Source organism: Physcomitrium patens, chromosome 13 (assembly GCF_059467195.1).
Source record: "Physcomitrium patens ecotype Gransden chromosome 13, ASM5946719v1, whole genome shotgun sequence".
NCBI classification, from domain to species: Eukaryota; Viridiplantae; Streptophyta; class Bryopsida; order Funariales; family Funariaceae; genus Physcomitrium; species Physcomitrium patens.
Window position 1 is genome coordinate 9,231,229 of NC_143422.1, and position 16,061 is coordinate 9,247,289.

The 16,061-nt window shown below is 38.7% G+C and overlaps 3 protein-coding genes across 5 annotated transcripts; all 3 read left to right on the top strand.

Moving 5' to 3' along the window:
- Nucleotides 1–719: 719 nt before the first annotated feature.
- On the top strand, nucleotides 720–2,619 carry LOC112290229 (dirigent protein 11-like). 3 transcript variants are annotated; one of them, XM_024536311.3, is made up of 2 exons: nucleotides 720–1,788; nucleotides 1,964–2,619. In XM_024536311.3, exon 2 carries the CDS (start codon nucleotides 1,987–1,989, stop codon nucleotides 2,515–2,517), a length of 531 nt encoding a protein of 176 aa, XP_024392079.1. In that variant the 5' UTR covers nucleotides 720–1,788; nucleotides 1,964–1,986; the 3' UTR covers nucleotides 2,518–2,619. The 3 variants fall into 3 exon arrangements, with proteins under 3 accessions (XP_024392079.1, XP_024392078.1, XP_073394128.1); XM_024536310.3 differs by having other exon boundaries at nucleotides 720–789; XM_073538027.2 differs by having other exon boundaries at nucleotides 1,341–1,576.
- Nucleotides 2,620–5,142: 2,523 nt separating this feature from the next.
- On the top strand, nucleotides 5,143–8,249 carry LOC112290398 (phenylalanine ammonia-lyase). The gene is made up of 4 exons (XM_024536590.3): nucleotides 5,143–5,148; nucleotides 5,514–6,004; nucleotides 6,301–6,527; nucleotides 6,739–8,249. The coding sequence occupies exons 1-4, from the start codon at nucleotides 5,143–5,145 to the stop codon at nucleotides 8,247–8,249; spliced, it is 2,235 nt and encodes a 744-aa protein (XP_024392358.3).
- A 626-nt stretch (nucleotides 8,250–8,875) lies between these two features.
- Nucleotides 8,876–11,639, top strand: LOC112290211 (uncharacterized protein At4g37920). The gene is made up of 6 exons (XM_024536280.3): nucleotides 8,876–9,486; nucleotides 9,669–9,965; nucleotides 10,101–10,269; nucleotides 10,436–10,680; nucleotides 11,009–11,181; nucleotides 11,384–11,639. The coding sequence occupies exons 1-6, from the start codon at nucleotides 9,184–9,186 to the stop codon at nucleotides 11,541–11,543; spliced, it is 1,347 nt and encodes a 448-aa protein (XP_024392048.1). The 5' UTR covers nucleotides 8,876–9,183; the 3' UTR covers nucleotides 11,544–11,639.
- Nucleotides 11,640–16,061: the final 4,422 nt, after the last annotated feature.

Below are 16,061 nucleotides of genomic sequence, written 5' to 3' on the forward strand. Positions count from 1 at the left end.
AGTTAAATATAATAGATCTTTTATTTTTCTTTAAAAAAATGAGGTGTCAAAATTATATTATGTAGCATCCATGCTTTTCATAGTTCACACATTAGGTATCTTTTAAATCTTAAATTTATTTTTAAACATTAGAGCAAATAAACTAATGTAATTTAAGCCTTAGTTTACTAGAAGAAAATCAAACAAATTCTCTTCTTTCATATATATATATATATATATATATATAGATTTATTAGTTTTTCTATCTTCCTATCTCTAATATACTATTTTTAATTTTAAAAATTTGGAATATAGGAAATACCATTGTTGTACTATAAACTGAAAAACACTCCATTGCATGGACAATGATGAATGTGGTTGGTTTTTATTGGATATGGAGAAATGAATCTAGACGTCACCTTTTTTTTTTTTTTTTTTTTTTTTTTTCTTTCTTCATGATGGTTAGAATGGGTGGGTTGATTTAAGGAGAATGTTAAAAAATTGGGTCTATTTAACATTCTCCTTAATTTATATATTTAAATTATGGTAAAAAGTATTTTGTACTAAGATTATATTCATGTCATAAAACTTGTTCTCTTGTTACGTCGCTCAACAGTAGAACCCATTTTCCAAGTGTCAGTCAACAACCTACGTGGTACATGCTTCCCTGGTTCCTTTTTGTGTCTCTTTCCTTGACATTCTGGAAATGCTGTTCTGCATAATTTTTGTGGGGGAGAGAAAGAGACGTCATTTTTGGTGCGGAGATGGTGCGTGTGCGCCAATTTGCACCATTGGTGAGAAACTGCGAAGGTTGGTTCATCAGAATTGCTATCAGAATCCCGCTTGTTGTTTACAAGGTTCTGTGTGTGTGTTTGTGTTTTTGTGTGTTCAGTAGCTTTAACTAGGATTGCAGTATGTCTGTTGTTGCAACAGATGGTGGTCCGGATTCGTTATCCTATTTTTGTGTTGAGGAAGAGAGGGCTAGGAATTCCATACGTGTGGGGATGATTTGAATGCGAGTGGGCAAGGGATTTGTCTGATTTGTCTGATTAGTCTGATGGCGGGAAGACGAGTGGAAATTGGCCCTGATTGAGCTTTTGTTCAGTATGTGAATAGAGTATGTTAGATAATTGATTGCGTTAATGGGATGATGCTTTGAGTGTTTTGAATTGAGGTTGGGGAGGCGACCCAATCGACACGACAGAGAATTGGTTTACAATGCTCTGAATTTGCATTAGGGTTTAAGGGATCCGAAAATTTAGGTCAGGAGAAGTGTGGGTGCGTTTTGTGTGCAGGAATGGTCTTTATCTTTCCCAATGTTTTTTTGTTTTTGTTTTTTTTGTTTTTTCTTTTATTTTATCTTAGGAAGAGAATATCGAACCAATGTTGCATGGCATAATGCTAATGTGCCAGTTATCCTGGAGAGTGAGGGGATGGTTACGATAAGGTGACAGTTTACAATTTGTCATCTAGTTGCCTTTTGGAAATTGTCATTACAAGGTCCGGAAGATTAGTGAGAGGATTTTGTTTTGGTGTTTTGTCAGTGAGTTGGAGTTGAAACTTTCACTTCTGAACGTTTTTAAACCGTAACCCTAAGGTACTTCACGCCTCACAAGACTCGCAAAAAATTTACAGTTTTGTGAGGTTTATGATTGTGAAAAAATTTATGTGCTAGTCGTTAATTTAGATTGTAGTGTCTTCTCATCATTGGCGATGTCAACATGGCAAAACGTGTATGAAACTTATTTTTCCGCGGGGATACCCTAACAATCTTCAACCAGTTTTCGCTCTTCATCCATTTCAATCAAGGTTGATATGTATCATTACGTGAGATAGTTTTACTCCAGACCATATTGTCATTTTTGGCATAATTAGGCACTTATCTGTTGTTTTCAGTGGCTTATATCATCTCGTCAATGATCCATCCATGTAGAATCTAAATGTCGTGGTGCGCTGACTGTTTGCTTGGTTGCATCACGTACAGTGTTCTGAAAGCGTGTCAGCGCAATGTCAAACCAGCAAGTAGGAGCAGTGGCGCTCATAGCACTCGCCTCGTGGGCGTTATCAAAGCTAGGATACTCCTTGATAGCAGCTCCCAGGGAGTCAAAACTTACCCTCTATGTCCATGAGATTCGAGCACCTCCCGATGCCACTCTTCTAGCAGCTGCAGGGACAGGACAGGACGACCTCACCAGGATTGGCTTCGGGAGCTTCCTTGTTTTCGACAACGAAATCAGGGAGAGTCCTGAAGCCAACAGCGTCTTGCTCGGCCGGCAGAGAGGGTTCGGTCCCATCAGTGATCTAGAAGGCAAGCGAGGCATTCAGCTCATATCCACTGTTGTGTTTGGGAGGGGATCGAGCTATAATGGGACTCTCACCTTTCAAGGCAACATGGGTGGCCCTGAACCCACTTCTGAGCTTGCAGTTATAGCTGGAACAGGAGATTTTCGAGGAGCCAAAGGGTATGCCATTGTCGAAACCGTGAAGACTGGTCCACTGAGAGCAGTGTTTCGGTGGAACCTGTTTCTGTCTTATTAAGGTCCAAGTTATGGGGTTTTTTGTAACTGTTGTGAACGTTTCAGTTGTATCTCATTTGTATCATTTGTATCATTTGTATCAATGAAAGCTTCTTGGTCGATATCCACTGCTTTCAACTTGGTGCGTCATACATTTTAGCATGCATATTGTTCGTATTAGTGGGGGTTTTGAATTGATGTTTTTCACTGCAGATGCAATAACTGTTACAACAGCTCTTGCTACTGCTTTCTGTGTTGTGATGCATTGATGCTTAAGAGTAGACAATCAACTCTGACTACTTGTTAGTGGGGTCTCTTTAATGAAGTTTGATAGCTTATGCGATTGGCTTTGAATCTCATGAATTTTTATTTCAAGATCTATCGTAAAGAATCTATTGCAATTGTTCATGCCTATAAAGAATGTCACCGTTGATTTAAAATTTCAAAAACATCTTACGAAATAGACATCATTGTAATAAATAGAAATCACGTCTATTTTGTTTATTTTTATTATTGATTGTTAAGGGTAATTATTTTAAAATTAACTAAAATATAGCAAAAAAATTCATTTGATTTTACTGTTACATATTTATTAATCATTGGATTAGTTGATAAACTTAAAAATTTGAGATGATGTTTTTAATCACCACAGAAGTATAGGTACTAATTTTTAGTTAAATAAACATCAAGTGCATTATAAACTATTAAATTCGTTGCAAACAAAAGATTCAATGCATACTAAGGATTAATCGAAATGTAGGTTAAGATTGTGACGAAAGCCAAGATGAGTGACCTTGTATAATTTTAAGTATAACAAACTAACAAAGATTATAAATTATACAATACAAGAGTAAAAACTGATCTTTTTATTTTATAAGCTTAAGTTTTTTCGAAACTCAAAAATTGTTAAGTCAATAAAAATACCAAATATCATATTGCAATAGTAGCATTAGCCAGTATGATTACAAAAAATAATTCATTATAACATTAAAAAAATCATCAATAATTATAAAAAGTAACAATTTATTAATTTTTGAAAACTGCAAGCTCCAAGAAAATCCAGTTGTAATTTCAGTTTATTCTTTTAAAGAAATGTCACAAATTTTATAAATAATAACCATATATATATATATATATATATATATATATATTTATGTATGATATATATATATGTTTATGTATGATATATATATATATATATATATATATATATATATCATTTTAGTTATTTTAAATCATCAAATATTATCAAAATATTATTCGAAATCTTCAAATTGGTCTGAAAGTGAAAAATATTAAAAATACTTATTAGACAATGATTTTCTATTATTTTTTTCTTGAAATAAATATATTAAACTTATTAAATAGATTTTTAATAGTTGACACAGAATTTCAATAATTTTATTTTAGGGCTATCTTATAGAGTAATTCCATTGATTAGATTTAAATTCTGGTAATGAAAATTTCATTCAGAAATCTTTTTGAAAAGAGTTTTTTTTAGAGATAGAACGATAAAAAAATAAAAACAAAAAATGTCAACAAAATAAAGCTAAAGAAACTTACATGTTAATGTGTTAAATCATGTGATTTACTTTTAACAGATTCATGAATCCATAATATATATATATATATATATATATAGAATTAGAATTCTCATTTTAATAATTGTATTTGCACGTAATGATTTTTTTGGTTGAAAATTTGAGATTTTAAATCTTCATATTCAACATCTTAGTTTATTATAGAATTCTGTTTCTTTCTTTAGAAATTACTCCTTGTAATGATTCTTTGGTTCTTAAGTAATCAGAAATTGGCCCATCCTTATAAATCTGATATATGCCACTAGATTCTTATTTATTCTTGAAATTTACTTTTCTAAAAATAATTCAGTTATGTTTATATGTATTTCCAATAAACTTGTATAAAGTAGTAATAATTTATCATAATACATCTTCTCTCACTAACATGCCATCTAACTTGTGTGGCACCATGTTGACTTAGATATAGTTTCCTGCTCAATTCATATACATCTATACTTCCAAAAATTGAAGTTTTATTTTGTAAACATCAAGAACCTCCCCACATGCCCTTTGTTGAGTCTGTCTAATTCAATGAGACATCTCAAAATGACAAGGTCATTAACATAATTAATACGATTAATATTAAAAAAATATACAATGCTGTTACGAGTAATTATTTTTTGTACGAGTTATATAAGACTTGTTATACTGGATCTTAAATTCCAAAATGGATTCTGGAGCCAGATCATTAGAAACACGGTGAAACTAATTCACCAAACTGCAACAAACCCACCTGATCGTCTACGAGGACCGGCAAGAATACTTCGTTGCACGTCCACACATGAACCCAGTGATAGTGATTCACACAGTTGCACTAAATCAAACAGGCCCATGTTGTCAGAAAAAGACACACGCGAAACAATCTAATAATCTGAGCACAAATCAGTTAACATCATGCGGTGGACCTTAGGGCCGTCTAGTTGGTGATTGTGATACTTGGATCTATATGAATATTATGAGATCTTAGTACTTGTAGCACAGAAACGATGTCGCGTTGACGGGAGTTTCTATTTTTCTGCAGAAGTGCTGCGGATATTGACGAAGCATACGATCCTCGCTCATGACCCATGCAGGTTACTGATTTCCATTTTACCAACAGGGTTTGACTTCATCGGTTCCTTGTCCTCCGTCACGCTGTCACCGTCGTCAATATAAAAACCGCAATTCTTCAGGTTAAGACCTGCAGTGCAAGACTCGGCGTCTTGTGTGAGCACACCGAGGGAGAAGTCAATTCAGGTCGTCGTCGACTTACCGCCAAGGCGGCCACATGACCAGGTGGGTCTTGGTCGTCGCATGGAAAGAGTGGAGTGAAATATAAGGTGAAGTCTAGAAACTCCTGGAGTACAAGCAGTTTAACGAAGGTTAGCAGCTCGCCCAAGCTGTTGAGTGAGATCGGTTCCCGCTCTTGTGCTTTATTCTGTACTGCAAATTGGTACAGAATCTAGTGCAGGTTAGTCGGGTCGAGAGAAATTCGAGCATCATGGAAGCTGTCGTCAACAACGGTTGTGAGTTCGATGGCGACAGATCTCGCAAGATAAAGACAGTGGATGAGCCGTTCTGCATACTTGGAGCAGCTAATACTGTGGCGAAGATCGACGACCCCCTGAACTGGGGCAAAGCTGCAGACGCATCGAAGATAAGTCACCTGGAGGAGGTAAAAACCCTTGTCAGAATCTTCTTTGAGGCGGATACTGTTCGCCTGGAGGGTCAGAGCTTGACCGTGGCCGATGTCGCAGCGATTGCTCGCCGACACGAGGTGCAAGTCCAGTTGGACTCCGCCGTTGCGAAGGCTCGGGTGGACGAAAGCTCCGACTGGGTGCAGAAGAAGATCATGAAGGGATCTGATATTTATGGTGTCACCACCGGCTTCGGAGCCACTTCCCATCGCCGCACCCAGCAAGGCGTGGAATTGCAGAGGGAACTCATCAGGTCAGTCTCCAAGACTCAGCTCCACACGCTCTTGCAAGGTCACGTCAACTCTGATAACTTGTGCAACAGCGTGTGAAGGATGTCACCCAAGTACATCTCAAAACAGGATGGTCCAATCTATTCGAAGAGAAATGAGAATGCGAATGAGGAACGGCAGCTCTGTACGATGATGAGATGTCCAGATTGCCTCTGGATCATGCATAACGGCGAATCCGTCATCCAGTTGTCTGAACTTGGTGTCAGATTGATTATAATGTGAAGGATTGCTGAAATACGTTGGTTTCTCGGCTTGCCAGGTTTCTGAACGCGGGAGTAGTAAACTCTGGCAACACTCTCCCGGTGAGTACAACCCGGGCTGCGATACTTGTTAGAACCAACACCCTTCTTCAGGGTTACTCTGGTATCCGATGGGAAATCCTAGAAGCCATGCAGCAACTTCTGAACGCTCGATTGACTCCAAAGCTTCCTTTGAGAGGAACCATAACAGCTTCCGGAGATCTCGTGCCTCTCTCGTATATCGCAGGTAACCGATCATCTCTACCATAGGATTCCTCGCCCCACGCAACATGCAAGTTGTATCGTCTAGGATTCATGCTCTAGGGTCAATTTTCTTGAAATTCAGACCGCAGATGATTTGCAGCGCAATATAAACTGAAGGGATCTTTTTGTACACAACTGAGTTTACAGAGCAGGATTTCAGAAAACAAAGTGATTCATTCTTTTGTTATCCACAGGACTCTTGACAGCGCGACCAAACTCCGAGGCAGTAACTGAGGAGGGTAAATCGATAACTGCAATGGAAGCCCTGAGGAAGATCGGCAGGGATCAACCATTTGAGCTACAGCCCAAGGAAGGCTTGGCTATGGTGAATGGAACTGCTGTTGGATCTGCATTGGCTTCCGTTTGCTGCTTCGATGCAAACATCCTAGCAGTTCTGGCCGAAGTACTGGCTGCTCTCTTCTGCGAGGTGATGCAGGGAAAGCCGGAATTTGCCGACCCCCTCACTCACAAGCTGAAGCATCATCCAGGCCAGATGGAGGCAGCAGCAATCATGGAGTGGGTATTGGACGGGAGCTCGTACATGAAAGCAGCGGCAAAATCGCATGAAACCGATCCGCTGAACAAACCCAAGCAAGACCGTTATGCTCTTCGAACTTCACCTCAGTGGCTAGGCCCTCAGGTTGAAGCGATTCGCAATGCCACACATGCTATCCAGAGAGAGATCAACTCTGTTAATGATAACCCGCTAATCGATGCAGCAGGAGACAGGGCAGTTCACGGAGGCAACTTCCAGGGCACTCCAATCGGAGTCTCCATGGACAACATGCGCCTCGCCATTGCCGCCATCGGCAAGCTCATGTTCGCCCAGTTTTCCGAGCTTGTCAATGATTTCTACAACAACGGCTTGCCGTCCAATCTCAGTGGAAGACCAAATCCTAGCCTGGACTACGGAATGAAGGGCGGTGAAATCGCCATGGCCTCTTACCTGTCGGAGCTCAACTACCTGGCCAACCCAGTCACCACACATGTGCAAAGTGCGGAGCAACATAACCAGGATGTAAACTCCCTGGGGTTAGTGTCTGCACGCAAGACGGACGAAGCAATTGAAATCCTGAAACTCATGAGCTCCACATTCTTGGTCGGACTCTGCCAGGCCATTGATCTTCGCCACATCGAAGAGACAATGCAAGCCACTGTCAAGAACGTAGTTAGCCAAGTTGCGAAGAAGACACTCTTTATGGGCCCGAATAGCATCCTCCTACCCGCCAGATTCGCCGAGAAGGAGCTCCTCCGAGTCGTCGACCATCAGCCCGTGTTCACGTATATCGACGATCCATCCAGCCAGACTAACCCCCTCATGGAAAAATTGAGGCAAGTTCTGGTACAATATGCACTCAAAAATCCTATCAACGAGAAAGACCCGGAGACCTCCGTGTTCAACAGAATTACCGCCTTCGAAGACGAGCTCAAGGAAAGGCTGGCTTACGAAGTGCCACTCGTCCGTGAGGCTTATGACAATAAGGGCATCTCTTCCATCCCCAACAGAATTGAGAACTGCAGAACGTATCCGCTTTACAAGTTTGTCCGCACTGGTTTGAAAACCCAGCTCCTTTCCGGACTGCGCACTATCTCCCCCGGCCAAGAGATCGAGAAAGTTTACGATGCAATCTGCGAGGGCAAGCATGTTGCTCCTCTCCTGCAATGCATCGAAGGGTGGACTGGCACCCCTGGACAATTCTCATGATGAGTTTAATGTGGTCGCCGTGGCCGGAGTCGGTATTTAGTAAACCTCAGCAACAAAGAAAATATATACGTAATAACATTCTGTGAAGCATATTCAGCTTGACAGTCGGAGCCCGACAACCGATTCAAGGAGCCGAACTCCCTTAAGTACCTTATGACGTGAGTAGATTGTCCGCGCCGGGCAATATCAATTAGAAACATACCAGACAGTCGATTTGGAGAATATTAAGTAGTGGAGCAGAAGCAACAGAGGCCTAAAGAGGTGAAGCAGGATGGTAAGCTTGCTGAGGTTGCTATAATTCAATTACTTGGCATCTAGCTAGAGACCTGGAAATTTGCGTGTTCAACGACCAAATGTTCGTTACAATCGAAAAGAACTTGAACCATTTTTATACGCGCCCTCTCTACCTTTGCAAGTCGTCGAGATACTCTCTCAATCATTATATCGAAATGGATCAAAATCTGAAGCTCATCGTCAAATTGGTATCTGAACTTCAGGGATGCAAGGCACAGCGATAACAACCAACGCAACTGCACAATAAGCTTGTACATAAGCTCGCATCAAACAATTCATCCTAAAAACCCATACTAATGAACACACGCATCTCCTCCTTTAACCTGTTCCAGCCCATGCAGAATTCGATATCCAATATTCTGTGAGATTGGGTCCCGCAAATCCCAGTGCATAATCAAATTGACCCGACATTGCTTATGTATGCCACGAGACGGTGAGATATTCAGGATCTTTTAAACTTTGAGGGCATGCTGAGTTCAGTGAGCGCTTTCGTATTTGTTAGGGCCTTTTTGAGAAGTTTCTGGAACCGATCCTTTCTTTTCTTATTTTCAGTGGTGAATTATGAAGAGCGAGCGTTTTGTAAGTTAGTTGTGTGCAGAATGTGGCTGTGCGGTTATTGAATTGCATCTCGGTAGGAAGTATGACGGTTGCTATTGCTAGTAGAGTCGCACTGACTGGAGCTTTGAGTGGGAGGGAGTATGTGTCAGTCACGATCCCATTTGGGTCGCTTTTAGTCGTCAATTCGCGCTCTAGGGCTCAGCTGCAAGCATGGCTTGTGCCGAATCGCAAAGAACTGATAGTTGGGGACCAGAGGCGAGGTGTTCACGGCTACGTGTCCCGGTCATCACCGAGCCGAGGAATTGCGGCGAATGCTATTGAGGATAAGGTTTCTCGAAGTAGGCTCCCACATTCCAACAAGAAAGACGATGGCGAGGCCTTGAAGGTGGGAATTACACGAGAGTATAGAAACCAATTCAAGATTCTGAGTTGCCTGTCTTTGGGTTTAGGGTTTGAGGGTCGATGCACTAGTTACATCAATTTCGTTCTTGGGTATAAGACTTTGATGCAAATTTTATTTTCGCGATCGAAAACTTTACGTGAACATTATGGGTTTTCCTTGCCCAGCTGTCGCAAGACATAGGAATACTCAAGGACAGTGAAGCTGCTGCCAGAATCCGTGAGAACTCCAACGAGTCCGAGAACATGGTTGACACCAAAATGAACCCCGTGTGTGATAAACTGATAGATGTATTCTTGGTAGAGAAGACAAAACCTGAGGATTGGCGAATTCTTATAGCATTTAGCAAAGAATGGCCTACAATTCGGCCTTACTTTTTCAGGCGCTGCGATTCTCAGGCGAAGGCAGCAGTCGACCCCAAGAAGAGGGCCGACCTGCTCAAACTTGTTCGGCAAATGAAAGAGGTATGTCATCGAATTTCCTAACGGCACTCATCTCCGAGGACACACTCATCTGGATATATCTTCGGAATTTGCACTGTGATTCTGGCCCCTTGAGTTCTATGGATCTGAAGTTTGGTTGGTGGTTGCTATTTCCAGGTGGATGATGATATGCAACGTCATGATAAAACCATAGCTATGCTCAAAGAATCTCCCCTAGAACTCGACACCATTGTCGCGCGCCACAGGCAGGATTTTACTGGAGATTTCTTCCAGCACCTTCACTTACGCATCGAGGCTTGTCGAAACGACGCCGAGAAGAGAGAAGGTGCGACATACAACTTCCACGGCTGTCACATCTTTCTCTTTCGTGTCTCTTAGGGAACTGTTTCCTCGTACATTCTGCAACTCATCCACACTAGTTGGGTTCGAGTGGCTTGATCTTTAGGACGTTTGATGTTTCTGACCAGGTACTAGATGTTTTTGTCCTACAGAACTCGAAACCCTAGCATCGAATTGTCTCGCAGCCGTTGAAGGACATGATAGAGCCTCAGTAGACGAGCAGAATTCAGACCTGGCGCAAATGAAATACGAGGACATTTTGAGCTCCCCTTCTTTGGAAGCAGCCACGGCCAAAATTGACCACCTCGCAAAGACGAATCAGTTGGACTCCACATTCATGCTCTTGATGACGAAAGCCTGGGCTTCAGCGAAAGAATCTACCTTGATGACAGATGAGGTCTATTTCCTATTTCTCAAACCTCAAACTCTAAACCTTAAACCATAGGAGCTTCATCTCTTAGTGGTTTTTATTGGTTGCCAAAAGGAAGAGGTTCACCTCAGTCTTTATCTGTAGCAATGCAAAATTCTGTCATATGGATTACAGCACCTGTATCATCATCAGAATCTCCCAAACTCATCAGTGCTTTTCACCAGTATACGAGCTATCTAAGAATTTTGAAGGATGAGCATTAGATTTACAGTATGAGTGCAATTCAAATTTTTTTTGTAAGCCTTGATGTCTGTAAATCTCACTAATGGTTCATTACATTGGGTTGTCTCGGCAGGCTAAGGACATTCTGTACTATCTGTATAAGCATGCAAGGGCAAACATGGCTAAGAGCGTCCCCAAAGAGGTTCACATCATACGCCATCTTCTCAGCATAGAGGACCCTTGTCAAAGGCTTGAAGAGATGGAGAAAGCATTTACGCCTGGCGATGAATTGGAAGGCATTTACACGTAAGATTCTAGTGCTTTGGATATGTTCAACTTATGAGAAACATACATTCGGTTGCTGTAGCCCTGCAACAAAATATCTCGGTTGTAAATGACCAATTCGTCACATGCATACCGCACCATTCCTGCATATTGTCTTTGTACGTTCCTGGGTCTCATTCTATTGAAATCATACTTTGTAAGCTAATGTTTTGATTGGTTGCAGAGAGCCGGAGAAACTGTTGGAGTGGATTAGTGCTGTTTTAGAGGCTTTCTATTCTAAACAAAAAGGAACGCTTATCAAAGAAGCTGAAGGTATGTTGAACCCTAGTTTTATATCTAGACTTGTGACTCTCAGAGATTTAATAGTTAAGTATTTTATTTAATGGGGTCCTTTCAGTTATCTGCATACCCTCTATGAACAGTGTTTTATAGTGAAGCTTGATTATTGCAATCGTTTTATTCTTCGGCCTTCCCTTAAACTTGTGTAGATTTTTTTAGTCCCTCTCTATGTTACGTGAACCTCAAAGTGTGCTCCTATATCTTCCTTGAATATTCACAAGCCGAGGCCTTGTGTTACCTATTCAAGATAGGTCCTGGTTCACAATTGAATGTTTAAAATATTTTTTGATAAGAATTGTTTTCAAAGAGTTTCATATGAAATTACTATTCCAATCGTTGCACTGAACCAAAGCAGCAAAAATTAAAACACAAATAACAACAAAACTAATATTTTTTAAATTAAAATTTTGTTACAATATTATTATTTTGATACAGATTTTTCTGACATCCTATTTGAGATTGAAGTTAAGCACCTCTTCTGTTATCAAAATATATGAGGAATCTAGAAACAACCTTGTCTAGCCCTCTATATATTGAAAAATTAAAAGATTTTGAAGCATTAATGTTAACTTATGGTTCAATATTTAAGAATAGGATTTTTGTCATAGTAATAAAATTATTGCCAAATCATAGGGATTATATAGATTGAAAGAGAAACTTCCACTTAATACAATCAAAAGTTTTAATAAAGTTTGGAATGAGTATTAATAAAAGTATATTTGATATTTTAATCTAATACATAGCTTTAAAGACTAAAACTATATTATTCAAAATCTGTTAAAGAGTAAAAAATGTGGTTTGAGCTCTAAACAAATTTGTTGAATTGATATTTATTGATGCCTTTATTGATAAATAGAGTCTTTTAATTATAAATTTTCATCAAATTGATTCTTAATTTTTTCATTCAAACTTTGAGGTTATATAATAGAAGTTAAAGAAACATCTTTAAATAATTAATGAGAATTTGTTTTTTGATTTAATTTGGAGATAAAATCTAGATTAATTTTTGATATTTTTTCTACTTTGATTTTTATTTTTTATTTTTATTTTTTTAATAAATTCTAAATCTTATCATTACTATTATTATTTTATTATTTAAAAAATATTTCTTACAAACATATCACTTTTAGATATGAATTTAGTTTTAGTCCATATATATTAACAATATACTTTATTTTGCTTAAAAGTAGATGTCATTATAGTTTCATAATTCACATTGATTGTTATAATTTGTTCTATTAATATAAAACTAGTAATAAAAAATAAATAAAATTTGAACTTAGTCACAAAATGAAATTTCCTTAGTCTTTATATGTTCTATTTAATGAGACTTTTATCTTTTTGTTTTTCTAATGCATAAGTGTCAGGGATATACATATAATTACCTATAAGAGTCGATAAAAGTATGTAAAAGTAGATAAAAGTAGATTAATTGTGCAATATCTTCTAGAGAAGCTTCCTAGAAGCTTCATAGACGCTGCTTTGACCTTATAGGAGTCCATAGTTGACTTTTAGGTTAGAAACTTGGTCAACAAGTTAGCCATGTGCCACACATGTTGGTAGCTTGAAGGACAAGCTAACTACGTAGTCCACTCATAGAAAACTTGTCTTGCAAGCAAAGACATGTGGCCTAGAAAGTCAACACATATTAGAGGTCTTATAGAATATCGCCATGTGGCTTCTAGTTAGATAGTATATATAGAGGCAAGAGTGAAGCTCTCTTCACTCTTGTCAATTCCTTTCTTGCTTCTAGTCTAGTTTCAAGGGTCTCTAGTTTTCTTGTCTTTTGGCAATAGCCATTCCAGTTTCTCTTTCAATATATATATTTGTTTATTTACCTCTCTTTGAGTGAAGGCTCACTTGTCTGAATTGTTTTTCAGCGAGTTCTTGTCCTTGACAGATTAACAAGAATACACTTACAATATCAGAGCTTTGTTTTTCTTGAGTAAGAGTGGATTACCCCTTTCTCTTGACAAGACATAAGCGTATTAGAAGTTTGCGGATTACCCACTTCTAAACTGATATTGTTCTTAGTATCTTCTTTGTTATCAAGTCTTTCTTTTCTTTTGTCTTGAGCAGTATCAAACAAATTTTTCTTCTTAGTATCATTATGGCAGAGCTTGTTGAAATGAAGAGTGCAATGGGACAAATGCAAGAGCAAATGAGGGAGTTAATGCTTGCGATGCATCAACTCAATTCACTAACACAGGAAAGAACAAGAATAGCAAAAAGTGGGGATATAGAGATGATCGGAGCTGCTTCAACATCTGCAACAAATCACGTTCCTTCTCCAATTGTACAACAACCTGTAAGCACTAGAGAACCAAGAATTGCCTTACCCAAGAAATTTGATGGTACGAGATCAAAGTTTCGAGGGTTCATCAATCAAGTAGAATTGGCAATTGAACTTCAACCGCAAAGCTATCCAACTCCAGGATCACTAGTCAGGTTTATTGGCACTCTACTTTCTGGTTCTGCATTATCGTGGTTTTCGTCTTTTTTTGAATAACGAAATCTAATATTGGACAATTTCGAAGCTTTTTTGGCGGAGTTTCGATCTATGTATGGAGAACACGATGCAACTCGTGTTGCAACAAATAAGATCCGAATTCTGCGACAAGGAAATCGCTCAGTAATAGTGTATGCTTCACAATTTCGACAACTTGCAATTGACATCAAGTGGGATGATGCTGCACTCATCAGTCAATTTCTTTATGGATTGCAATACGAAGTAAAGAAATTGATGCTCAACTTACCTGATCCTCAAACTTTGAGTCAAGCAATCGATTTTGCGATAAAATGTGATAATCAACTTTTCGAATTTCGATCCGAGAATCATTCACGCGAACCTCAACGTTATTACTCATTGGCAACATCAACATCTTTGCCAAACGTACATTCAGAAGTAGAAGACATGCAAATTGACGCGGTACGTTTTAAACCCCTAACTGAGCAAGAAAAGATTCGTCATCGTCAAGAAGGATTATGTTTATATTGCGGAGAACCTAAGCACAGTGCTCAACATTGTCGAAAGAAACGACGCAACTATAAAATGAGGGGTACGATGGTCAAAGAAGACAACATGTTGGAAAACGGATTCGTCCAGTTACAATAGGGACCATGCAGCTGGAACCTTGTACAATTCCTAATGAAGGTCCTATCCTCTCCTCAGAACCCTCTCCTAGTTTTATAATAGACTTATATTTAGGACCTAAGAATTACAAAGCCTCTGCTTTATTAGATTCGGAAGCCTCAGCATGTTTTTTAGAGGACAATTTGTTAAAAGTCGTAAAATACCTTTTATACAGAAACCTAAACCAGTACATATAGAAGTCATAGATGGTCGTCCCTTGTCTTCTGGAGATGTCACTCATGAAACTCATCCTATAAAAGTAATAATAGACGGTCATGATAGCTACATAGCTTTTAACATAATTAAATCCCCGTCCAATCCAGTTATTTTAGGTTTATCCTAGCTAGAAAAATATAACCCTCGAATAGATTGGAATTCGTGTAAACTTGACTTTTCCCAGAGCGTTATTAATAGTTCTACCAACCAAGTAAAAAATTATAAGTCTAGTATAGTAAAACCCGTACTGATAGGTGCAAAAGCATTTATACACGCAGCAAAAGAAGGATCAACTTTTGCTATTTATGCTGCACCTATTTCTGAAAACGTAAAGACTTCAAGTAGCATTCCAAGTCAATATCAGGAGTATCAAGACGTTTTTGAGAAAAAAGAATGCAGATATTCTTCCTGAGCATCGTCCATATGATTGTTCAATCGACCTCAAGGAAGGAACTCAGCCACTATTTGGACCAATTTACAGTTTATCGCAAGATGAGATGGCTGAACTCAAGACATATATTGACGAGAATTTAGCGAAGAATTTCATACGCCATTCAAAATCTCCAGCAGGAGCTCCAATTCTATTCGTAAAGAAAAAAGATGGATCTTTACGAATGTGTGTTGATTATCGAGGACTCAACAAGATCACAATCAAGAACAGGTATCCATTACCTTTGATATCAGGACTCCTTGACCATTTGAATTAAGCTAAGATCTATACAAAAATAGATCTAAGAGGAGCATATAATCTAGTACGGATCAAAGAAGGAGATGAATGAAAGACTGTGTTTCGAACCAGGTATGGACATTTCGAATATAATGTCATGCCCTTTGGACTCACGAATGCACCAGCTGCTTTTCAATATCTCATGAATGATGTATTTCGTGAATTTTTAGATAATTTTGTCGTCTGCTATCTAGACGATATTCTGATCTATTCTAAGAACGTCGAAGAACATGAAATACATGTCCGTCAAGTATTACAAAAACTTAGAGATGCAGGATTGTACGCCAAGATGGAAAAGTATGTATTTCACACTACTCAAGTTGACTTTTTAGGATACATCATTTCAAATGATGGTCTCATGATGGATTCTAAGAAAGTCCAAACAATCATGGATTGGAAGATTCCAAGGACAGTAAGAGATGTCCAATGTTTCTTGGGATTTGCCAATTACTATCGGATCTTCATCAAAGATTTCTCACGAGTTGC

Bases quoted from the DNA above. Each gene is read 5' to 3' on its own strand.
- LOC112290229 (XM_024536311.3), top strand. From the start codon at position 1,987: ATGTCAAACCAGCAAGTAGGAGCAGTGGCGCTCATAGCACTCGCCTCG.
- LOC112290398 (XM_024536590.3), top strand. The intron at 6,005-6,300 runs GTCAGTCTCCAA...TCGGCTTGCCAG, and splicing joins TTGCAGAGGGAACTCATCAG to GTTTCTGAACGCGGGAGTAG. The intron at 6,528-6,738 runs GTAACCGATCAT...TGTTATCCACAG, and splicing joins GCCTCTCTCGTATATCGCAG to GACTCTTGACAGCGCGACCA.
- LOC112290211 (XM_024536280.3), top strand. From the start codon at position 9,184: ATGACGGTTGCTATTGCTAGTAGAGTCGCACTGACTGGAGCTTTGAGT. The intron at 9,966-10,100 runs GTATGTCATCGA...TGCTATTTCCAG, and splicing joins TTGTTCGGCAAATGAAAGAG to GTGGATGATGATATGCAACG. The intron at 10,270-10,435 runs GTGCGACATACA...TTTGTCCTACAG, and splicing joins CGACGCCGAGAAGAGAGAAG to AACTCGAAACCCTAGCATCG.